At 37.4% G+C, this 19,838-nt stretch overlaps 1 protein-coding gene across 1 annotated transcript in view; it reads left to right on the top strand.

Moving 5' to 3' along the window:
* The window catches only part of LVRN (laeverin), a gene marked incomplete at both ends in the record, with an annotated part of 42,117 nt that overhangs the window by 10,304 nt on the left and 11,975 nt on the right, over positions 1–19,838 (top strand). Inside the window, 12 exons of the mRNA XM_084305442.1 lie at positions 887–1,026; positions 3,181–3,307; positions 5,221–5,375; positions 6,713–6,826; positions 9,025–9,168; positions 9,485–9,550; positions 9,686–9,751; positions 10,734–10,906; positions 12,355–12,431; positions 16,008–16,147; positions 17,597–17,652; positions 19,216–19,369. Of these exons, the coding sequence (XP_084161568.1) occupies positions 887–1,026; positions 3,181–3,307; positions 5,221–5,375; positions 6,713–6,826; positions 9,025–9,168; positions 9,485–9,550; positions 9,686–9,751; positions 10,734–10,906; positions 12,355–12,431; positions 16,008–16,147; positions 17,597–17,652; positions 19,216–19,369 (1,412 nt within the window). The remainder of the gene's footprint in view (positions 1–886; positions 1,027–3,180; positions 3,308–5,220; positions 5,376–6,712; positions 6,827–9,024; positions 9,169–9,484; positions 9,551–9,685; positions 9,752–10,733; positions 10,907–12,354; positions 12,432–16,007; positions 16,148–17,596; positions 17,653–19,215; positions 19,370–19,838) is intronic.

The raw sequence follows: 19,838 nt of genomic DNA, 5'->3' as shown, positions 1-19,838 counted from the left end.
AAAGGATTGCATTTCATTCTAAGCTGCTTTTAAGATGTATTTACATCATATAAAAAAAGTATTTTAGCATACAGAGAGACTGCAGCCTCCTGTGTGTGTGCAGGATAAGGATAACAGGACTATAATGCTCTGGAAATGCTCCTTCTGCCTCTTGCTGGGATCTCATGTGAGACTCATGTTGGATATAAGATTCCAAGCAAATTCCATAAATTACTGTTCTTACAGGACTCTGTGGGATCTCTCGCCTCCTTCTTAATGCTTTTTTTTTTTTCTTCTTTTTTTTTTTTTTTTCCCTGCATTTCAGTGTCATGATTTTTGTTTCACCCAAATAATTTTCAGCCATGAGAGGAGAGTTTAAGATTTGCATAGAAGCAAAGTAATTTAGGAATTATAATGGATGGGACGTCTATGAGAATTGCTCAGAAGAATTTTTTCCCCTAAGAAATGTTTTCCCCTAAGAATTTTTCCCCACATTTAGAAGAAAGGTACTCATACAACGTATAAGTACTTCATAGTTCTCAGGCACACATAACCTATATTTGAATTGTAATATATTATACATTTCAGAGATATGCAGCATGGGATAAATTGTCCACAGTTCATCCACACCCTAAAACTGATGCAGTTTGATATGCTTCCAAGACTTTAGTAAAGAAGTTCAAGAGTAAATTTTGGATGTTTTCATGAAAAGTAATGACTGATCTACGGTGGTAGCAAGAAGTTTGGCTGCTTGCCTTTTACCAGAAGCATATGAAGTTAGTGCAGAAATGCAGCATATCAAGAGAGGTGTAACAACAACAATAACAACAGACATGCAGAAAAGACTAATTCCTTGTTTGTTCTGGAAGAACAATAGATTGACTGTTTCTTTAATTTGTTTTTCAAGACACATCTGAGATGAAGGATGAAAATGGAAGCCTGTGGACTGTTACTACCTTTAACACTTCATTGAAAATGTCGACTTATATAACTGCTTTTGTGATTTGTGATTTTGATTATGTCACCAGAACTGAGCGGGGAAATGAGGTAAACATGAGGCTGCATAACACATTATAGCAGTTTACGACAGAAGTTGGCTCTGTGGTGCATCATGTGCTTTAGAAGATATCAGAGACATAAACTGTGCTTTCCATTCCAAAAGTATTTGCTTATGTGGCAAAACTGCTAACATTAATCTTGCAGATATTTCTGCAGAAAGCTTTCCTTTGGAGCAATTAGTTTATTATCCTGTGCTGATCATTTCATATGTGCCTACAGATACAAATCCAAAAGTAGGTATGTGTTCCATATGTTAAGACTTTAGGGCAGCTACTCTGCAGAAGGTGATGTTCAAAATTCAGAATCCTGTTATCTTCTTAACAATCTTGATTGGAAAAGATGCCAATTTCCACTGCTGTGACAAATCATTGAAGTGCAATGTATTGTTCAAAGATGATGTCTGTCATGAATTCCATACTAGCAATACTCTACTCCAAGCCTTTTTTTTTATAATTCTACTTTAACTGTTTTGTTTATTTATTTATTTTCCCTGCAATGAGCACATTTTTTAGCCTTTAAAAGTGTCTGTTTTGTGTTTGAAGCCTTTTCATCACTGAGGATTCTGTTTTCCTCTTCTACTACAAGAGTCAAATCTTCTTAAGGGAAGCTGTGAAAAAATAATGCCATGGCACTAGCTGCTTGGCTTTCCTTCTTTTGTTGAAAGTGAACAGGGAAGAGATGTAACAAGTTGTCCCAAAACAAAAGGTGAAGTCAAGCATATAGCCCTACACTTGCTACCCTTCATAAATGAGGTCTTGGTGCCAGCTCTATGATTAGTTCACTGTCATCCTACTACAGAAAGGCAGGACAAGGTGAGAGGACAGTGCTGAGGTGTAGCAGGAAGCACAATATAAGCTTATTTTTAAAGCGAAGATTGGACATGCATGTCATATCTGCTGTCCCCTGCATAAATTCTGTTGGGTTCTTTTGTCTCTTGCTGGTAACTTTGTCTTGGACAGATGTCTCCTGACAGCAGTGAGCCAAACCAAGCATTAAAACTAGTGTTCTTTCAGAGCAAAAAGGCACCACCCATGCTCTGTTAGGGGTAAGAGGATATTTTGACCCCACGTTTCAGAGGTGTTCAGTTTATGCCTCCAAAGTGTTTGTGTGAGCATGTTCATTGTGTCTGTTTTATTGTTTCCAGTAAGTGAATTACAACCCAAAACATGTGTATTGTATTTCAAAAGTCATACTGGGATTAGGGTTTTAAGTCTACCCATTATGTCTAGGTTTTGTAAAATGAAGAGATCTGTTCTTTGAAACCTCTCTGAAGCCTTGGCTGAAAAGAGGGGCTCAGAGGCTAAGAATACTTTGTTGACCAAATATGCTTTATTTTTTCTCTTGTAAATTAAATCCTGATGGTTCCCCAACTGTGCTATTAGGGTTTGGCTGTGCAGCTCCTTGTGATACCCTCCATTGCATTTATGTGCAAGAAATGTTGAGCTTTTAAGCTGGTAGGCACTTGGAGTCCTTGTATCCAGGGATACATGATGGAGACATAAACCTCTTCTCAGTCTGCTCCATCACTTTGGGCAAACAGCTGCCCTCTTCAGTACCATGACATAGCAAATGGGCACTGGGAAGGAAAGCTTGCAGCTGCTGTCTCCGTTATTCAGAGGTACAGGGATCTTCTGCTCAGAGGTTCCTCTCTGTCTAGCAGCAATGGGAAATCAGTTTTTTGTTTCAGGCAGTAAGAAAGCTCAAGAAGAGTTTTGGAAGATAGCAAGAGCACTCTGAACTTCCATTTCTCTCTGTTTGGGAAAATAGTGGAAGGTCTTCCACCCATGCCCACTGGCTGGAATACATTGGCTTAAGATGTGTGGATCTTAGTAGTTTTACAGCATCTTGTATTTAATAAAAGAATAATTAGGAATCCAATTGCTCCAATCATCTATAGTTGGATTCAAGTCTTGGCCTTTCTGAAGTGCTGGAACTCTCCCTGATTTTTTAGCAGGATTAGGCTCTGGGCCATACTTTGTCAGGTCCAGCAATATGTGGGCTGGGATTTTTTTTTCTTCAAAAGCTCATTACATGATATGGTGTGGACAGACAACATTTTCAAACAATGATTCATAGAAGAGAAACAAGGAAAATGAAAATATTAGGGTTATCTGAAATAATGCTTCCTTTTTTTTGTTGCAGATACGTATTTGGGCTCGGAAAGAGGCCATTAAAAATGGGTATGTTGACTATGCTTTAAATATCACAGGCCCAATATTTTCATTTCTGGAAGACTTGCTTAACATCAGCTACCCGCTGCCAAAGACAGGTGAGATTCATTATTTTCTTAAATGGACCAGGAATAGTTGTTATAACATTTACGGAAACAATGGGTTCTCTCGCAGTATTCTCTTCTTATAACTTACCGGTATAAAACGCTTAAGCTTTAACTCACTGAATTCTCCTTTCTGCACCATGACTCTTCTTAACCTGTCATTCAGCACCCTTATCTTCACATTAAGCTCATTCTTTAAAGTAGCATTTCCTAATAAAGTGGCAAATAGGTCTATAAAGTGGAAAAGGAGTTGTTTAGTCATTTGGTCTATGCATCCCAGAAAGAGACAAAGATGCTGGAGTCCCCAGGTGTGCCTAAAAAATCCTTGCTTACTGTAACACATGCTTCCCTGAAACATTCCTTGCTTTCTTCAAGGTTTCTTCACCTGAATGCTGAGCTGGCTGTATGTTCATGCACATTTCTCCCTGGAAAAAAAAATCCCATAGGAAAACATTATTTCTATTTAAAATCGACATCAAGTTAAGTCACTTCAGTCAAGAAAGTAGGGTGCCATCATGTGGTCCCATTGTGCAGTTTGCTGCTGGTATTTGGACTCACAGAGGCTTCATTCAGCACTGATGTCACGAGGGAACTTGCTCTGTTACACAAATCCCTAAGACACTGAAAGCACTGAAGGTAGAGCTTACCTGAAATGACTTGAGGACCTGCCCATGATCTTGGCAGATCTGGGGGAGAAGAATTTCCTCCCTTTCCTAACTAGATAGTGTGCTTATTTGTCAAATCTGTATTTTGGCACTTCAAAGAAAGAAATTTTCATCTGGGTAAATGTAATATATGAGTACAGAATAATATACAGAATTACTTACCGCACTTCCTACATAGAATGTAATATATGCAGTTGTTGCTTTTTTAAAAGTTATTTTAGTAATCGTGCAAGGTAACCAAAGACTGTAGACAATTATTTTTCACTGGTGAATTCCTCTTTTTAGCAGCAATGTCAATATGTTGATTAATTGCTATAAGAATATTACAAAAGTGGTGTAGAAGAGTAGTATCACTGATTTGCTATTAGGTAGGATTACAATTTCACATAATGCTGTTAATACAGTTGCAGTCCCCACAGTAATACAATACTGCATTTCAGCTGCTTTTCCTACTGACTTTCCTTGAAGTTCTGCTTAAAAATCAATAGGATTAGATCAAACAAGAATAGCCTCTTGTAAATGCTAGAGATTTCTGTTGCAAATTAAAAATGCAAACCAAAACATAAACACATTTAAATCTAGGGATATTTATGGATTTGTTTTCAGCTGCTTTTAATCCAGTTACAAGTGAGATCTTTCACCCCAAGCTGGCTTTGCTGTAAGCCAGCAGTGATAAGCCTGGGTGAGATGCAGTCTACATCGCTTGGGTTCAGTGTCATGCACATGTTAACTGAGTAGATTTTGGATTGGAAATGGCCCATGGACTGCTGAATTTCAGTACAAGCTCAAGTCTGCTTCGAAAACTCCGTGTACCTTTTGTGAAGTTTGTGCTCTGCTGCTGAGCTCAAGCAGTCCTCCTCTGAGATCCTTAATGTTCATCCAGGGCACATCTCCATTTCCTCCAGCTCCCACATTTGAACTGGAAAACTGCATAGGTAGAACATAGCCTTCATTTTTGTTCAGAAATGTTCTGTGTACAAGATACAGGACAGATGTGGGCTTTGTGGGTGTTTACTATACAGCTCCCTGAAATATTGGCAATCATAGATGAAAAATGACAAGGGGAAATTTTGCAAAGTATTTTCAAGGGTGTTGCCATAATATAGCAAAGAAAGGATAAAAATGTACTATCTTTTAACTACACACTGAATTCTTATCCAGTGTGATCATAAAATCACGTGAGCATTTAACTTCCAAAAATTTTTAAGATACTTTTTTTTTTTTCTGTTTGAATCAATTTAGATCTGGTTGCACTGCCTGATTTTGGAGCAGGTGCTATGGAAAACTGGGGGCTAATGACTTTCCAAGAATCATCACTGATGTACCTCCCAAGTGATAAATTCACAAGCAGAAAGGCAATGATTGCCATAATTGTGTCACATGAGCTAGGACACCAGGCATGTGGTAAAAAGTTCTGTACATTTATTTGTCTATAATTTTTTTTCCTTCTGTTGCTGATGATGCAGTCACTGATTATTGATAAAATAGTGACTTAACAGTAGGGGGTGAGAACACCAGAGGGTTGAAATACTATTCATGTGATCTTTTGTTCTGCTGATAGACCAATATTAAAAGCAGATTTTGTCATATTCTGTCATATTATAGGCTGCATACTGACTGCATAGGACTCATTGACAAAAACCTGTTAACAGAAAACTTTTTTTTTTATTATTTTTTAAATCTTACATAGTAACTGAATGCCATACTAGAAGATACTGCAGGGAAGTAGGGATGATAGTACTGTCTATATACTATATATTTGGTACCTCAGTGGGAGAATGAATGGACTTCATAAGGGCTACTTCATAATGGGATTGCATGTACATATTGAAAAAGGAATTTGCTTTTCTGTAAGAAAGCCAGTGATATCATACAGCAAATGGAACATGAGCATATTTTACACTTTTTTTTTTTTAATTGACTAAGTCTAATTTAGTGTTCTTTGCCGGAAGAAAGCACCTAGTCAACAAAGTTAGCACAAGATTTTAACTTGGCTAGTACACTTGTATGTCCTTCTGACAAGGTCTGTAACTTTTCAGACCTTCAGATGATCAGATTGTCTTTATTGCAGGCCAATAAAATAAATGGCAGCACTTAATTAAACTTTACTTTAAAGTAAAGCTATAGTCCAAGCTTTTAAGAATTAACAAATAAAGTACAAATCTTCAAATTATCATTTTTTCTTAAATATGAACTGCCAAATATGAGTACATAGCAGCTGTTGTGGAAGTCTTATTGCTCACTAGGATAGGGATTTTCTGATTTTGGAAATGGTTATTTCCCCAGTTCTGTTTATTATCCCCTTGACAATTTCCTTTTGTTAAGAACATGGAAAAACAAAAGTTATTATTTTATTTATGAGTGACTCTTTGGAAAATGTTTTTGCAATTGTTTGATAAATGTACTATTTTTAATCGTAGCCTGATATGATCTTTTAGATCTGTAAATTTTATTGGAAGTGTTTAAAATTAGAGTAGAAGACTGACATAATGCACTGACGTGCTTATGGCATGAAATTGTAGGCGAAACAATTAAAAATAACTGACTTTTGACTTTTTCCGAGATGCATTTTTTTTCTACTTAATTTTCACTATCTGCAGGAATACCCAGCATTATATTTGGTTGACATGTACATGTTGAACAAAGTTCCTTCAGCGATGATATTTAACCTATAAATGAAAACAGCAATCTGAAGAGATATTAAGACTTTTATTTTTTTTTCTTTTTATTTAAGTGGTTTGGAAATTTGGTTACAATGAACTGGTGGAATGATCTGTGGCTTAATGAGGGGCTGGCATCTTACTTTGAGTACCTGGGAGCTACCTTTGTTGAACCCAAGCTTTCACTGGTAAGTGCTAGCAGTTACTGAACTAAGTAAGCTAAGGCACTAAAGTTCTAGCATGTAGGAAGAAAAGGAAAATGCAGGTGATGGAATTTAATTAAGCCATGGCATTAGCATCTTCACTCCTTTGGGAATGAACAGCAGCTCTTGATTCTTCCCTTGAGGGCTTCCATCAGCTGGGGACTGTGATCATGCCCAGCTCTCTTACACCTGGCACAGAGGGAAGCTAGAGAGCTGTGACTTTATGATGACAAGGATCTAAAGAACCGTGTTGGTGTTTTACCCCCAATCTGTGATTCAACAAATTTAGCTGTTTTTTCCTGGATTCTGAAGCTGATGGTTTCCCTCCCTGTGTTTCCAAGCTCTGTGTGAGAGAGCTGGGCACCCCATATCTCAGGTACATTTACTGGGCAGTGTCTAAGCTGTTTCATTCTACTTCTTCAGGTCCATGGATGTTTGGTTGTGGATGAGGCAAATTGTAGTGCATGTAGCCCCAGCTAATCTGATGGGAGGGTAAAAGCTCCTTCTTTCTGCCCAAATGGGAATAAGCATAAATCCCACTCTGTATTGGAAAACTACATCCATCATTAATCTATGCAGCAGGAGGATGGGTGCCGCTGACAGTAGCCATGAGTTGAGGTGCACTTGCCTCTACACTCAGAAATGTGTCTGCACAGTGCCCTCAGCTTCTGAAAGAAGGAGACGCCCTTAGTTTGGGCAGACCTGAGACTGTAGATAATCCAGTGTGCTTTTCATTTGGCTCAGATGGAATACTATTCATCCCTTTCCTTCTCTAATTTGCCAGAGTACTTAACTACATGCTTAATTGGAAACTAATACAAGCACGTCCAACAAATTATTTAAGAAGGATTTTTAGGTCATGGGATGTGCTAGCCTCTTCCTCTGAATTTCAACAACAGCTCACTTTATTCTCTGTAGTGGAATTATTTTAATATCATTGAAAAATACAAAGGTGGATCAGTTTTAAATTGGAAGTAAGTCCTTGTTTCCTTTTCATTTTTAATTTTCTTATTTTGAAGCTTGCCCTTCTAAAAATCAGCGGTTGCCATTTTATTTATGCTTGTAAAGTAAATTTTAATACTGGTATTGGCACCTGCTCCAACCCCTGTTCAGTTAGGGACACCCAGAGCAGGTTGCCCAGGACCGGGTCCGGACAGCTTCTGAGGATGGACAGCCCAGGACACTGTTAGCCTTCTTAGCAGCAAGGGTACAATGCAGGCTCATGTTGAACTTGGTGTCCACCAGGACCCCAGGTCCTTTTCTGTCAAGCTGCTTTCCACCCAGTCAGCCCCCAGCATGTACTGGTGCTATGGGTGCACCCTGCCCCATCATCCAAACCATTAATGAAGATGTTAAGCAAGACTGGATTCCTGGGGTACACTGTTAGTTACTGGCCTTATAACAGACTTTGTGCCACTGATCACCACCCTGATACAAAGTGAACCTGGAAAACTATATTCACTGACTGTTAACAAAGAGAAAAATTAAAAGCCTGTGTCCTTCTTCTTGAGAAAAGAAAGTGCTCAAAGTGGCCCACAGTGTTTTAAAAAATTATTAGTTTTCTTAACTAACTAGTTATGTCATTTAACATTCAGTGATAGGATGGATAATCAGCTGTGAGAAAATAAATAATCGTTTGACAAAAGGAGAACTTCACTGATTTACACCAAAGGAGTAATTTTCCTTCTGTTATTTTTTTTTGCTGGGTGACAGCCAAAATGCTGAACAGTTAAACCATGCTATACTCAAGTATTTAGTTTTTGGTTATTTTTCAGGGTTGCAGCAGGAGAAATACAGAATTTAGGAGGAAAATGTGGCATGCTAATGACATATCAATGTAGATGAGAAATATGTTTTAAGTTTTCAATGTTCGCTTATTTGCTGGTTAATGTAGCTGACTTCTTCTTCCCTGAGGATTAGAGTGTAATCATCTTTGTCAGGCCCAAGCCCAATGTCATCTCAGATTTAAAATTTTCACTGCCAAAAGCAGTAGCACATGGAAAATGTTGGGATTGAGTGTAAAGTCCTTTTTACCTCAAGGGGAAGTTATGGAGAGGGAAAAGGATCATCCCTTGTTTATTGACAGGCTATTTCTATTAGTGCTAATACCATAATCCACAGTATCTGCCTAAGAATATGTATTTTCTATTCAGCTCACTTAGATTTGTTTTTTTTCTTTGCAGGATAAAATCTTCTATGATCATGTTGTACAACCTGTCTTAAGGGAAGACAATGAAGTAGGAGTTCGATCACTGTCACAGAATGAAGACAAGATCAAAGGATCATTTTCATTAATTTCTCTGTTTGACAGCATCACGTACAACAAGGTGAAAAAATACAAAATTCTTCCTGTTTCTTGTATATTGCGAACTAACGAGGTACATGGTATGTTTGAGAAGTAGAGTGGAATATCCTCTTGAATTACAATGCTTTGTAGTTTTGCCATTCAAAATTTATTTTTGCTGTGCACACAAACATATCCGGTGTTGCAAATCTTTCTCTGAGAGAAACTGTGAAAACATTTTTAATCACCATGAGCTATGAAGCATAGGAGTAAACTAACTTTTCTGAAATAATTTGAAAAGATACTGCAATAATAATCACAACAACAGAAGTTTTCTCATAGCTTGTTTTGTACTTTAGGGGGCTTCTATTACCTGGATGCTTTCTGGTTTTCTGACTGAGAAGTTGTTTATCAAAGCTCTTAATGTAAGTTTGGAAAACTAACATCATCATCCTGATTTATAAGCTTGAAAATGGCAAGTGTACTAAGTACTGTCTGCCCTTCTGATGTTTTTTATTGAACTCTCATGAATTCTGATTCTTCTGCTTGTTTTCCTGCAGTTATATCTGAAAAAATTTTCCTTTTCAAATGCTAACCAAGATGATCTCTGGACCCACATACAGATGGTACTCATTTTATCTTCAGTATTTTGCTCTGGGGTTTGGCTTAGATCAAATGTAGTGTACATACTACTTGCAGAAGACTGCACTGGATTTTGCTATGCCTAGTGCAGTCTTTCTCTCTCACACACACAAAAAAAAATTGCTTTGCCAGCTCTTTTGGCTTAGGTCTTCAGAAATGTTTATTTGGCTACTTAACAGCACTTGAGATCATTGCAGCAAAGTACAAGGAGCAGAGAAATGAGATGGAAAATTAGGGTCAAGTGGAGTTTTCAGGCTCATGGATTGCCTTAGCCTACATGAAATTGCATAGCCTGTATTTTCTGGAGCTTATGTTTTGCCAGATTAATGAGTATGATGTTTTGGGCTTGGTGATTAAGGATGCTGATATCTCACAGATCCAGCAAAGCCTGTAGTCTCACAGTCCGACAAAGTCCAGGGCAGTAGCTCAGCATTTCATCCTTTGCTGATTTTGGCAGAAATCCAAATAAGAAAAAAGGTGCTAATGATAGGTTTAGTTAAAAAACAACCAAACAAACAAACAAAAAAAAAAAAGCAAAACAAACAAACAAAAAAGAAAAAAACAAGCATTTCCCTATTCCTCTAAAAAAGGCTTTCATTGCACTACAGAAAAAAGTCTTAGGTTAAGAACAAGAGTGCCACAATTTCAGATATGCAAGTCTGTCACATCTTCTATACCAACAGATACCAATTCACACTGGTTGGAACTCTAGCTTAGTATCTTTTTTGGTATATCTTTTCTGTTCAATTTGTATATTAGGCTGTCACTTAAAAATCTCTTGTCTTCTGGTAGCTTTATTTCAGTAAAATTAATAAATTGAGTCTGTCACAGCCATACAGGGCTGCAAGTATACTAATACTAAAAAGAGAAAGGTTAGCAGTCAGGTTATAAGAATGAGAAACATCTTCTCCATATGTCACAATTCCTGTTTGTCCTTAACCTTTCTAATTCCTGTTTCTCTTGAAGGTTGTAGATGCACAGGATGAAGTTCAGTTGCCAGCATCTGTAAAAAAAATAATGGATTCCTGGACATGCCAAAATGGGTTTCCAGTTTTAACATTAAACATAACCACTGGCACAATCAGTCAGGAACAATTTCTTAATAAAAAGAGTGAAAACACCAGTACTGATTCTTACAAGTATGTTTAGTTTGTGTCCTTATCATATGTTTATTTGTTTATTCCATTTTTTTATTTTTTTATTATTTTTTTTTGTAGCATGAACTGTAAAGTAAATCTTGTTTAAAACCGGAGTTTGTGATAGTTTTTCAAGTTGCTTGTATCACTGAAGATTGTGTTCCTCTGCAGTAGTGACTTTTCTAGACACATAATATCTTTGTAAGGAAGGACATGCAGGCCATGAATATGTTGCAAGGCAGGAGTTTTGCCTGGCATTTTCTTCAGTCTTCATCTCAGTTGTCCAGACTGGGGACTGGGGACTTACCTGAACCATGTGTCAGCTTCTTTCCAGTTGACATATTTCCAGTATCATCATTGTAGAAAAGACAAAGGGGTTGTTGTTGATGACTCCTTACTCAGAAAGTGCTGAGTACCTGACATGCAGTTCTAAAGCTCCTGACTGTCAGTGAGTGTTGCTGAGTTCCTGGTACTTTTGAAGGCTGTGCTGCATATTTAGATACCTAAGTACGGTGATAGAAGGAGCTGTCTTTGGTCATCTACTTGGGAAACTCATGGCCAGAGTTTGAACTTCTGTGAAATTCAGCACTTGTCATGAGCATTGGGATGTATGGAGAAAGTCCATGAGATGAGTTATCACCTAGGGAAGTATAAAGGGGAACATAACCCAAAGCACTTTTTTCCTGGCTGCTGTTGCTAGTCATGCAGAGAGCCAAAAGCAAAATTTTGATGAGAACCATAGAGTTTCCTTTGTTTCCAAGGTCCAGGAAATGTAGAAAACTAGTCCAATCAATGTCTTTGGCTATTTTAGATAAGGAGTTCCAAGTTACAAACATCATGTCTGTTACTCTAGTTACAGCAGGAGGCAATACCATGTGAATTTAAGCAAATCCAGGACAAGTATTACAGAATTTTTCATTTTCATTGATGACTTCAGGCTGTCATAGCTTTTATCTGTTTTCACTGGGAGATTTAGATTCCTCAGAAAGGAAATTAAAGTCATCACAATTACAGTTGTGTTGCTTGCCTGGATCCTTTTTTAGTAGGCGCAGTTCTGAAAAGAATCTTTACAGTCTCCAGAAATAAGGTGAAGAAGCAGGGAAAATAAAATTATCACCTGGAGAAGGGCAGCCAGAGCACAGGAGTGAAGTGATGTAAGAAAGGTCTAGCACAGAACAGTCTAAATATGAGTGCCTGTTTAAATCCAGGCTAAAAATCCTTTATCATCAATGAACCGAAGTGCTGATCCAGCATAAGTACCACCACCTGACACTGTTTTGTGTATCAGAGAGGAGAGATAGTAGATGGAAATTCCTGTAAGAACTCATTTGCATTTAGGTTAGCAACATCAGAGAATATTTTGTTTGTTTGTTTGTTTGTTTTAGCAAAATAATTAATTCTCTCTCTCTCTCTCTCTTTTTTTTTTTTTTTTTTTTTTTTTTTTTCTTAAGCAACACATGGATTGTTCCTATTTCTTGGATGAGAAATGGATCATCACAACCTCTAATATGGCTAGATAAAAGCAGCAGTAAGTTACATGTTTGTTCACACATGCTAAAACCAAGATGATAAAAACATGTTTAATACTCCTTTAAAGAAAATATATATTTGAATTAGTTAGAGAGATAAATCTTTATTCCACTAAAGTCTACATCTAACTATTGTGTTCTATTCCTTTTATAAACTGAGATTTCCACAGTAATTTTAATTTTAATGTTGTCATTTTGTACACAAATCAAAATTTCCAGCTCCTCATAGTTCTGTATTATTATTACTTTAGCAGATCCTACTGACATTAAAGAGAGATTCTGAATATAGGTAGCATCTCAGAGTTTGTCTGCGATAAATCAGAAAATGATCAAGCTCAAAAAGTAGATATGAAAACTGAAAAAGATTAAAACCAGCTGTGTTAAGAGGAAAAACATTGTTAAGGGTGGATAAAACCAGAAAATGAGCTTTTTCAACACTGTGTATTTTGTTTATGCAAATTTAATGCAAAAAGTAATCTTGACAACAGCGTAGACTTCCAAAAGGTTTTAAGAGTTTATAATAAAAAAGTGAGTTTATAGGCATCTCTAGTCAAATACAAATCCAGTTTTCTCATTCTAGTGCTTCCCAATTAACAGCTGTATTTTTTTGAGAAAGAAGAAAAGTAATAATTAGGATGGGTTAATTAGTTTTCTTTGGTAAGTCACTCCTCAGCTCCCTCAGACTTTGAATCAGTTACAAGTAGGTGCACAGACTGTAGTGTTCACTGAATACCTAAGAGCCAAACTACAATACTACAATAGTGTGTGTGTTTTGTCACTCTCTGCCCTCTGTTTGCAATGGTCTTGCCCTGCTTTTTAGGCAATAAGATAGCTTGAGTGATTATTTCACAGTATATGGGCAAATGAATAAGCAATCAGTGGATGTTCCAGTGAGGTGAAAAATCAAAAAATTTATAGAAAAGAAGTGTTAAGCACTGCTTGCTTGGAAGGACTAGTGTTACATGCTAGGCTTATATTATTGAAATGACAGCAATTCTATGTGATTTTGATCTTAAATCACCCATTATGTGATTTAAGAGCTACAGAAAAAATTATGAAATAAACATTGTGTTGCATCTGCCTGAAGGAACTACAATAAAGTAGAAATTCAGTCTTTAAAATGCATTCCACTAGTATTTGAAAGCTATGTATGAAACTTCCCAGACGCTAGACTTCAGCCAAGTGACTTGCTTTCAAACTTGAAGTTTTTAAAAAATAATAATATTTATTTTTTTTTTTATGACTTTTTGATGTAGAGATAAACCAGATGGTTCCTTACAAGGGTAAAAATGTTGAGATATTTTTCAATTCAGTTACCATTTTGCTCCTGTGAGACTGAAATGGCTTCTGGTTGAGAACTTCTGTTACTGTGATGATTCAGAAGTGTTCATGAGAATGGTTTGGGTAAATGAAAATGAGGGATTTGGTATGAAGTACTGTTTTGTCTAAAATTTTGGAATAGCTTCTGCAGTGATATAACAATACATAAAAAGGAAACAATTCAAAAGTGATGCCATGTATGTTTATTTTTGATGAAAAGAGCTACATGGGAGTTGATTTCTTTTACTTCTAAACAGGTTAAATTGAGTCATGAGCTCCATACTATCAGGTACCAAGCATGTTCTTTCACAGCTGTGCTATAAAGTGTTAACAGCCTGTCCTGTTGGTTTAAGGCTTCTCTGGCAATGTCTAGATACTTATCTTCTGCTAATATAATTGCATTGGTCTCTGGTAGGTAAAGACACAATCCCTGAGTGATGCACATCTGCTCAGTGAATGTACAAAACACAAGCAAACCATGCTGCTGTGGTAGAACGTTTCACTTGGCCTGTAGGTGTAGCTTAGGAATGGGCTGCATTTCTGAGCATGTTTGCTATTTTAGATGCATCTAAAAGTCCTTTTGATGATTAGCAGAGCATTGAACTAGTATATGGAAAACACTGCTAGTGCCATGTCCTAGCCACCCACAGTCTTTTAAATGCTTAAGTTAGTGTCGTGGTTTAACCCGGCTGGCAGCTAAACACCACGCAGCCGTTCGCTCACCCTCCCCCCTCCCTCTCTGGGACGGGGGAGAGAAATGGAAAGTGAAGCCCGTGAGTTGAGATAAAGACAGTTTAATAAGACAGGAAAATAATAATAATAATAATAATAATAATAATAATAATACAATGATGATAATAGTACTACTAATAATAATATGTACAAACAAGTGATGCACAATGCAATTGCTCGCCACCCGCTGACCGATGCCCAGCTTAACCCCGAGCAGTCCGGCCCCCTCCCCCCGGCTAGCCACCCCTATATATTGTTTAGCATGACGTCAGATGGTATGGAATACCCCTTTGGCTAGTTCGGGTCACCTGTCCTGGGTCTGTCCCCTCCCAGCTCTTACTGCACCCCCAGCCTGCCTGTTGGCAGGACAGAGCAAAAGGCTGAGATGTCCTTGGCTTGGTATAAGCACTGCTCTGCAACAATTAAAACATCGGGGTGTTATCAGCACTCTTCTCATCCTAAGCCAAAACACAGCATTCCACCAGCTACTAGGAAGAAAATTAATTCTGTTCTAACTGAAACCAGGACAGTTAGTAACTCTCATGTGTGACATTTTCCTCTTGTTTTATTTGTGAGAATGACTCAGGATGAATCCTGTAGTACTTGCTCTGTCAAAACACACTGTAGTCCCAGCCTTCTCACCAATACTGATTTATTGTCTTATGAGAGTTTGCTGTCTTCTTAAACCAAGCTGATCATACCCAGTTGAAGCAGACTCTGAATCCCCTTAAAGCCTTCCAGGCTGCTCTGTTCCCTTACAGTGCACTGTAAGCTGTTGGGAGCAAGTAATCAGACAAACACCTAATGTAGGCAGTAGTGAAATGAAACAACTGAAAAAAAGGAGACTTTAGGATGTGATGTAACTCAGCAGGACCGCAGGACTTTTATTTAAAGTAATCTTTTTCAGTTGTTTGCCTCTCACATAAACCTAGGTGTTTTGTTTTTCTTGATCACCTATTACACAAATTCTAGTAGGCAGCTGTTCTGTTGGGTACTGAAGGTTGTGTTTTGGAGGAACGCTGGGAGCAGCAGGTGTGCCAAGGGTGCATGTCTCAGTATGTGGAGGTATTGAATCATAGAATGACTTGGACTGGAAGTGACCTTAAAGATTGTATAGTCCCAAGCTGTTTACTTTTAGATGACCTCACTGAACTCTCCAAACTGATTGTCCCATTCTACTCTGCACTGGTGTGGCCTCATCTCAGGAACTGTGTGCGGTTCTGGGTAACACAGTGTAAAAAGGACATAAAACTATTAGGGACTGACCAAAGAAGGGCTACAAAAATGGTGAAGGTTCTGGAGGGGAAGACATATGAGGAGCAGCTGAGCTCCCTTGGTTTGTTCAGCCCTGAGCAGAGCAGGCTGAGGAGAGGCCTCACAAATGTACCCGGCTTTTGTTGATTCTCAGTGTATCCAGCCTCAGACCTCTGTCTCAGGGGATCATTGAGTTCGCTGTTCATAAATGCAAGAGAATTTATCAGGGTGCATAAAATAAAATAATACTTTTTAATATCATTTTACAGAAATTTTTCCTGAAATGCAAGTGTCAGAATCAGAATATGACTGGATCCTGCTAAATGTAAATTTAAGTGGATACTACAGAGTGAACTACGATCAGTTAAACTTAAAAAGATTAGTACACTTGCTTGAAAATGATCCAAAGGTAAGATATATTTTTTTTTAAACTTATAAATTGCCTTCTTTCCATATATTTCTTCTTGCAGTTCTTAAAAGTAATAATTTTGATTATATTATACATGATCACATAAGAACAAATGATCCACCATTGCATGACTAAAATTACTGACAGACTTCCATAGTGGAATAGAACAGGGCCAAGTAGTTTCACATAAGCATTATGTTGAAAAATAGCATACGTAAGATGGCATTCTGCCTTCAAAGTTGTCTTAACAACTTGTGGTTCTTCCAATATCTTCAATTTGGCTTGAAGAATTATCAGTGTGAATGTATGACAAAGCCTTATCTGCTGTTAGGTAAACATGGAGAGGAAAGTTAGAAGAAAGTTTTTATTTCCACATTTTCTCAAAGCACAGTATTTCTGCCAATGAAACAGCAACAACAAAAAATGCATCTGATGGAGTTTTTGGGTGTTTAGGGCTTTGTGTGTGTGTTGTGTGAAGAATGTTCTGAGAGGTTCCAGTCAGTTCTGCTAGGGCTCTTTCAGTCCTCTGTAGACTATGCAACACAGAGGACACATGTCACCTCTGACTTGCCACAGCATGGGCTGGAGGTAAATGAGGCTTAGAGCAGCCCATCCATATCGCCGTATATAGGGTTGTGTGGTATTTAATGTTTCCTAGACCTAGAGTGAGAGAAAGGCTCTGGTAATAATATTGGTTCATTGGTTTTGATATCAAAGCTGAGAAAGTTTAAGCTTTCTGAGTCTGGGGCACACACTAATAACCTGCAGTCAGATGACTTACCTGGGAGGTCTCAATACGAGGCTGATGAGAACACACAGGTGTGACCAAGCTTCTCTATGGCACACTGGCTTCTTTTTTCTAAGCTTTTCTTTCACAGTAAATCTAAGTCAGAATGAACTGCTGACTTGGGTACTGCTGTGCTTTGGTACGGGTTGGTGGTAAGGACAGCTAGAGCATCACCCAAACCTTACCAGTACGGAAACAGGGAGGAGATGAAGAGGGATAAGCATGAGATGTAGGCAGTGCCTACAGTCCTTCTCCAGTAAGGTAGTTTGTGATGGTTGTCAGACACTCCAGTCTAGACTAATGTGAGTATGTATTCTGAACTGAAGCCTCAAAAGGAAAAAATGTGCCAGAATGATACAACAAGGTTATTTTTAGGAAATGTACAGTTTCTTTATTTTTATTTCAGCATTCAAAGAAGAGGGGTCTTGAAGTTCCACACATAGTGTTTTGCAGTTGTGTATTTATATATATGTAAATGCTCCTAAAATCACATAAACAATTTCATCTTAAAATATAGGATATGTTTCAATATGTTTTGTAGAAGATTTTGGCTTAGGAAAGATGTTAGGGACTTGTATTACACATATGAAACCTAGTACAGCTTTTTTAAATTCTTAATGATGTGTTTAAATCTATTAACACGGTATTGATGCTTTCTGCAGGCTATTCCTGCTGTCAGCAGGTTCCAGCTCCTGGATGATGTTTTTGCATTGACACAGTAAGTATGTTTTGCATATGCCAAAGAAAGTAAATAAAATACATGATTTCATTCAACATTCCTGCTTCTGCTTCTTTCATTCCTATCCATATGTGCCTCATAAGAACGACAGACCGTTCAACAAAATGGGAGGGTATAAAGTATTCAGTGCATTCTTCTGTCAGTGTTGAGTGATTTTCAAAATTTCTTTTAAAGTGTTCCATCTCTTAGCAAGTATTTTAAATGACGGCACCATCATGAATGTTTTAGTGACTAACCTAGATTTGTTATAACAGAAAAAAAAAAAAAATGAAGATAGTGAATTTTCCTTTTCTTAGTTTATTCTGGGGAATATCAGTTGTGCTGCCCTGTGTAACTCATAGGACCTCCTTCATTTCCTCTGCTGGTGGATGAGTTGGTCACTCATGTCTTGGCAGAAAAAGATCACGTTACTCACACTGCAGGTGCTACAGTTCTGTAGAAAATCACTTTAAGATAACCCAATTTTATATCAGTTTTCCTGTCACTCTTCCCTCCTTCTGAAAGCTGGGCAGTTCTTAGAGGAGGTTCATGTTTAGAGTCTACAGGAACATGCTGCTGGAGAGCTCAACAGTACCGTGGGGAGCCAAAGACATACAGTCCTGTGTCTTAGTCATACCAGAAATGCCCAAAGCCTCAGTCACCTATGATGCAGGATGTCACCTAGGGAGGAGGTGGCCAAAGCACACTGCCACCCTTTGAAGTCTATGGAGGTGGATCTGGGAGCAGGAAGTCAAAATTACCTTTATTCCTCTTGTAAAAGTGTCCTTTCTCATACGAGAGCTCAAGCCTGACACATAATAAGGAGAGTAACTGTGAAGTATTGAGCTATGGTCCTGTATAGGTATGCTAGAAGTGTTTCTGTTCTGGTGGATTGGGGCTTTAATTGTTTTATTTTGTTTTGTTTTGTTTTATTTTATTTTATTTTATTTTATTTTATTTTATTTTATTTTATTTTATTTTATTTTATTTTATTTTATTTTATTTTATTTTTTTTATTTATTTTCTGTGGGAAAGAATGGTTTCCATGCTAGCTTCATGCTAAAGTACAGAAATGCCATGCTCAAATCGCTAATCCCTGGGATAGTGTGCATGTGATTTAAACTGATTGACTTTTATAATGATGTTTATTCCATGAAAGAACCTGTATTGCAAATCTGTTGTCTAGCAGTAAAAAGATAAATGTATTAAAAGTGGAAACAGTGTTTTTTTCCTGCATTTTTTATTCTAGTGAGAATGACATGTGCTGTAAATGTGCTTAGACCTAATCCTGCGGACACACCCACAACTCAGTCTGCATGTGGCTGTGCTTACTGCCATGATCACCCCATTACTTGGATAGTGGCATTGTACTCTGCAATAAATGGCTGGAGAGTTAAGCTCCTAAATGATGAACCACTGTTTTACATTTATTCTAATTTTCCAGTGTCTTCTCCAGTTCACTCCCCATCCTGCATCATCAGTTTATAAATAAACAGATATTCATGATAGATAGTTAATGTGAATAAGTATGCTGAAATATAAGTGTTTTTTATCTTCAAATAGGTTTGGATATATTCAGATTGAAACAGCACTTGAACTAACAAAGTACCTTGCCAGAGAAGATGAACTCTTCATATGGAATGTGGTATTGTTAAATCTAGTGCCCGAGAATTTGGAAAGTACTCTGAAAAACTATGAAGTATATCCACTTCTAAAGGTATCACATTTTTTATGAGCAAAGATACTAGCCCTTTTAAATAAAACAGACTAAATTGAGTGCTTTATAAATTCTCATGAAAGTAACGAGTATGATGGGTCATAGTTTTAATAATTCCCTTCGCATGACTTTGCCAACTTCTTCTTTAAATATGAGGTTCTTATTTGTACATACTAGTAAATGATGCACATCACTACACTATGAATAATTCTTACTATAAAACAGAAATATGTTTACATTCTTAATATTAACCTTGATCTTAGGGTTTTGTTTTGTGTTGTTTTTGTAAAACTGAGGATCAGGAAAATCTACATGGAAAATACAAACTGGCTTGGAAAACTAAATGAGATGATTCTTTCCCATATTTGTTACATGAGATGGTATTTTCTTATTTATTTATTTGACTGCTATTTGACTGTACATTTGTTTTAACTGTAATACCACAACAGTGATTCTCTTAAGTACTTAA

The sequence above is a fragment of the Netta rufina genome, assembly GCF_964035555.1.
Source record: "Netta rufina genome assembly, chromosome: Z".
In the NCBI taxonomy this organism is placed as follows: Eukaryota; Metazoa; Chordata; class Aves; order Anseriformes; family Anatidae; genus Netta; species Netta rufina.
This window is presented reverse-complemented; position numbering and strand designations above follow the sequence as displayed.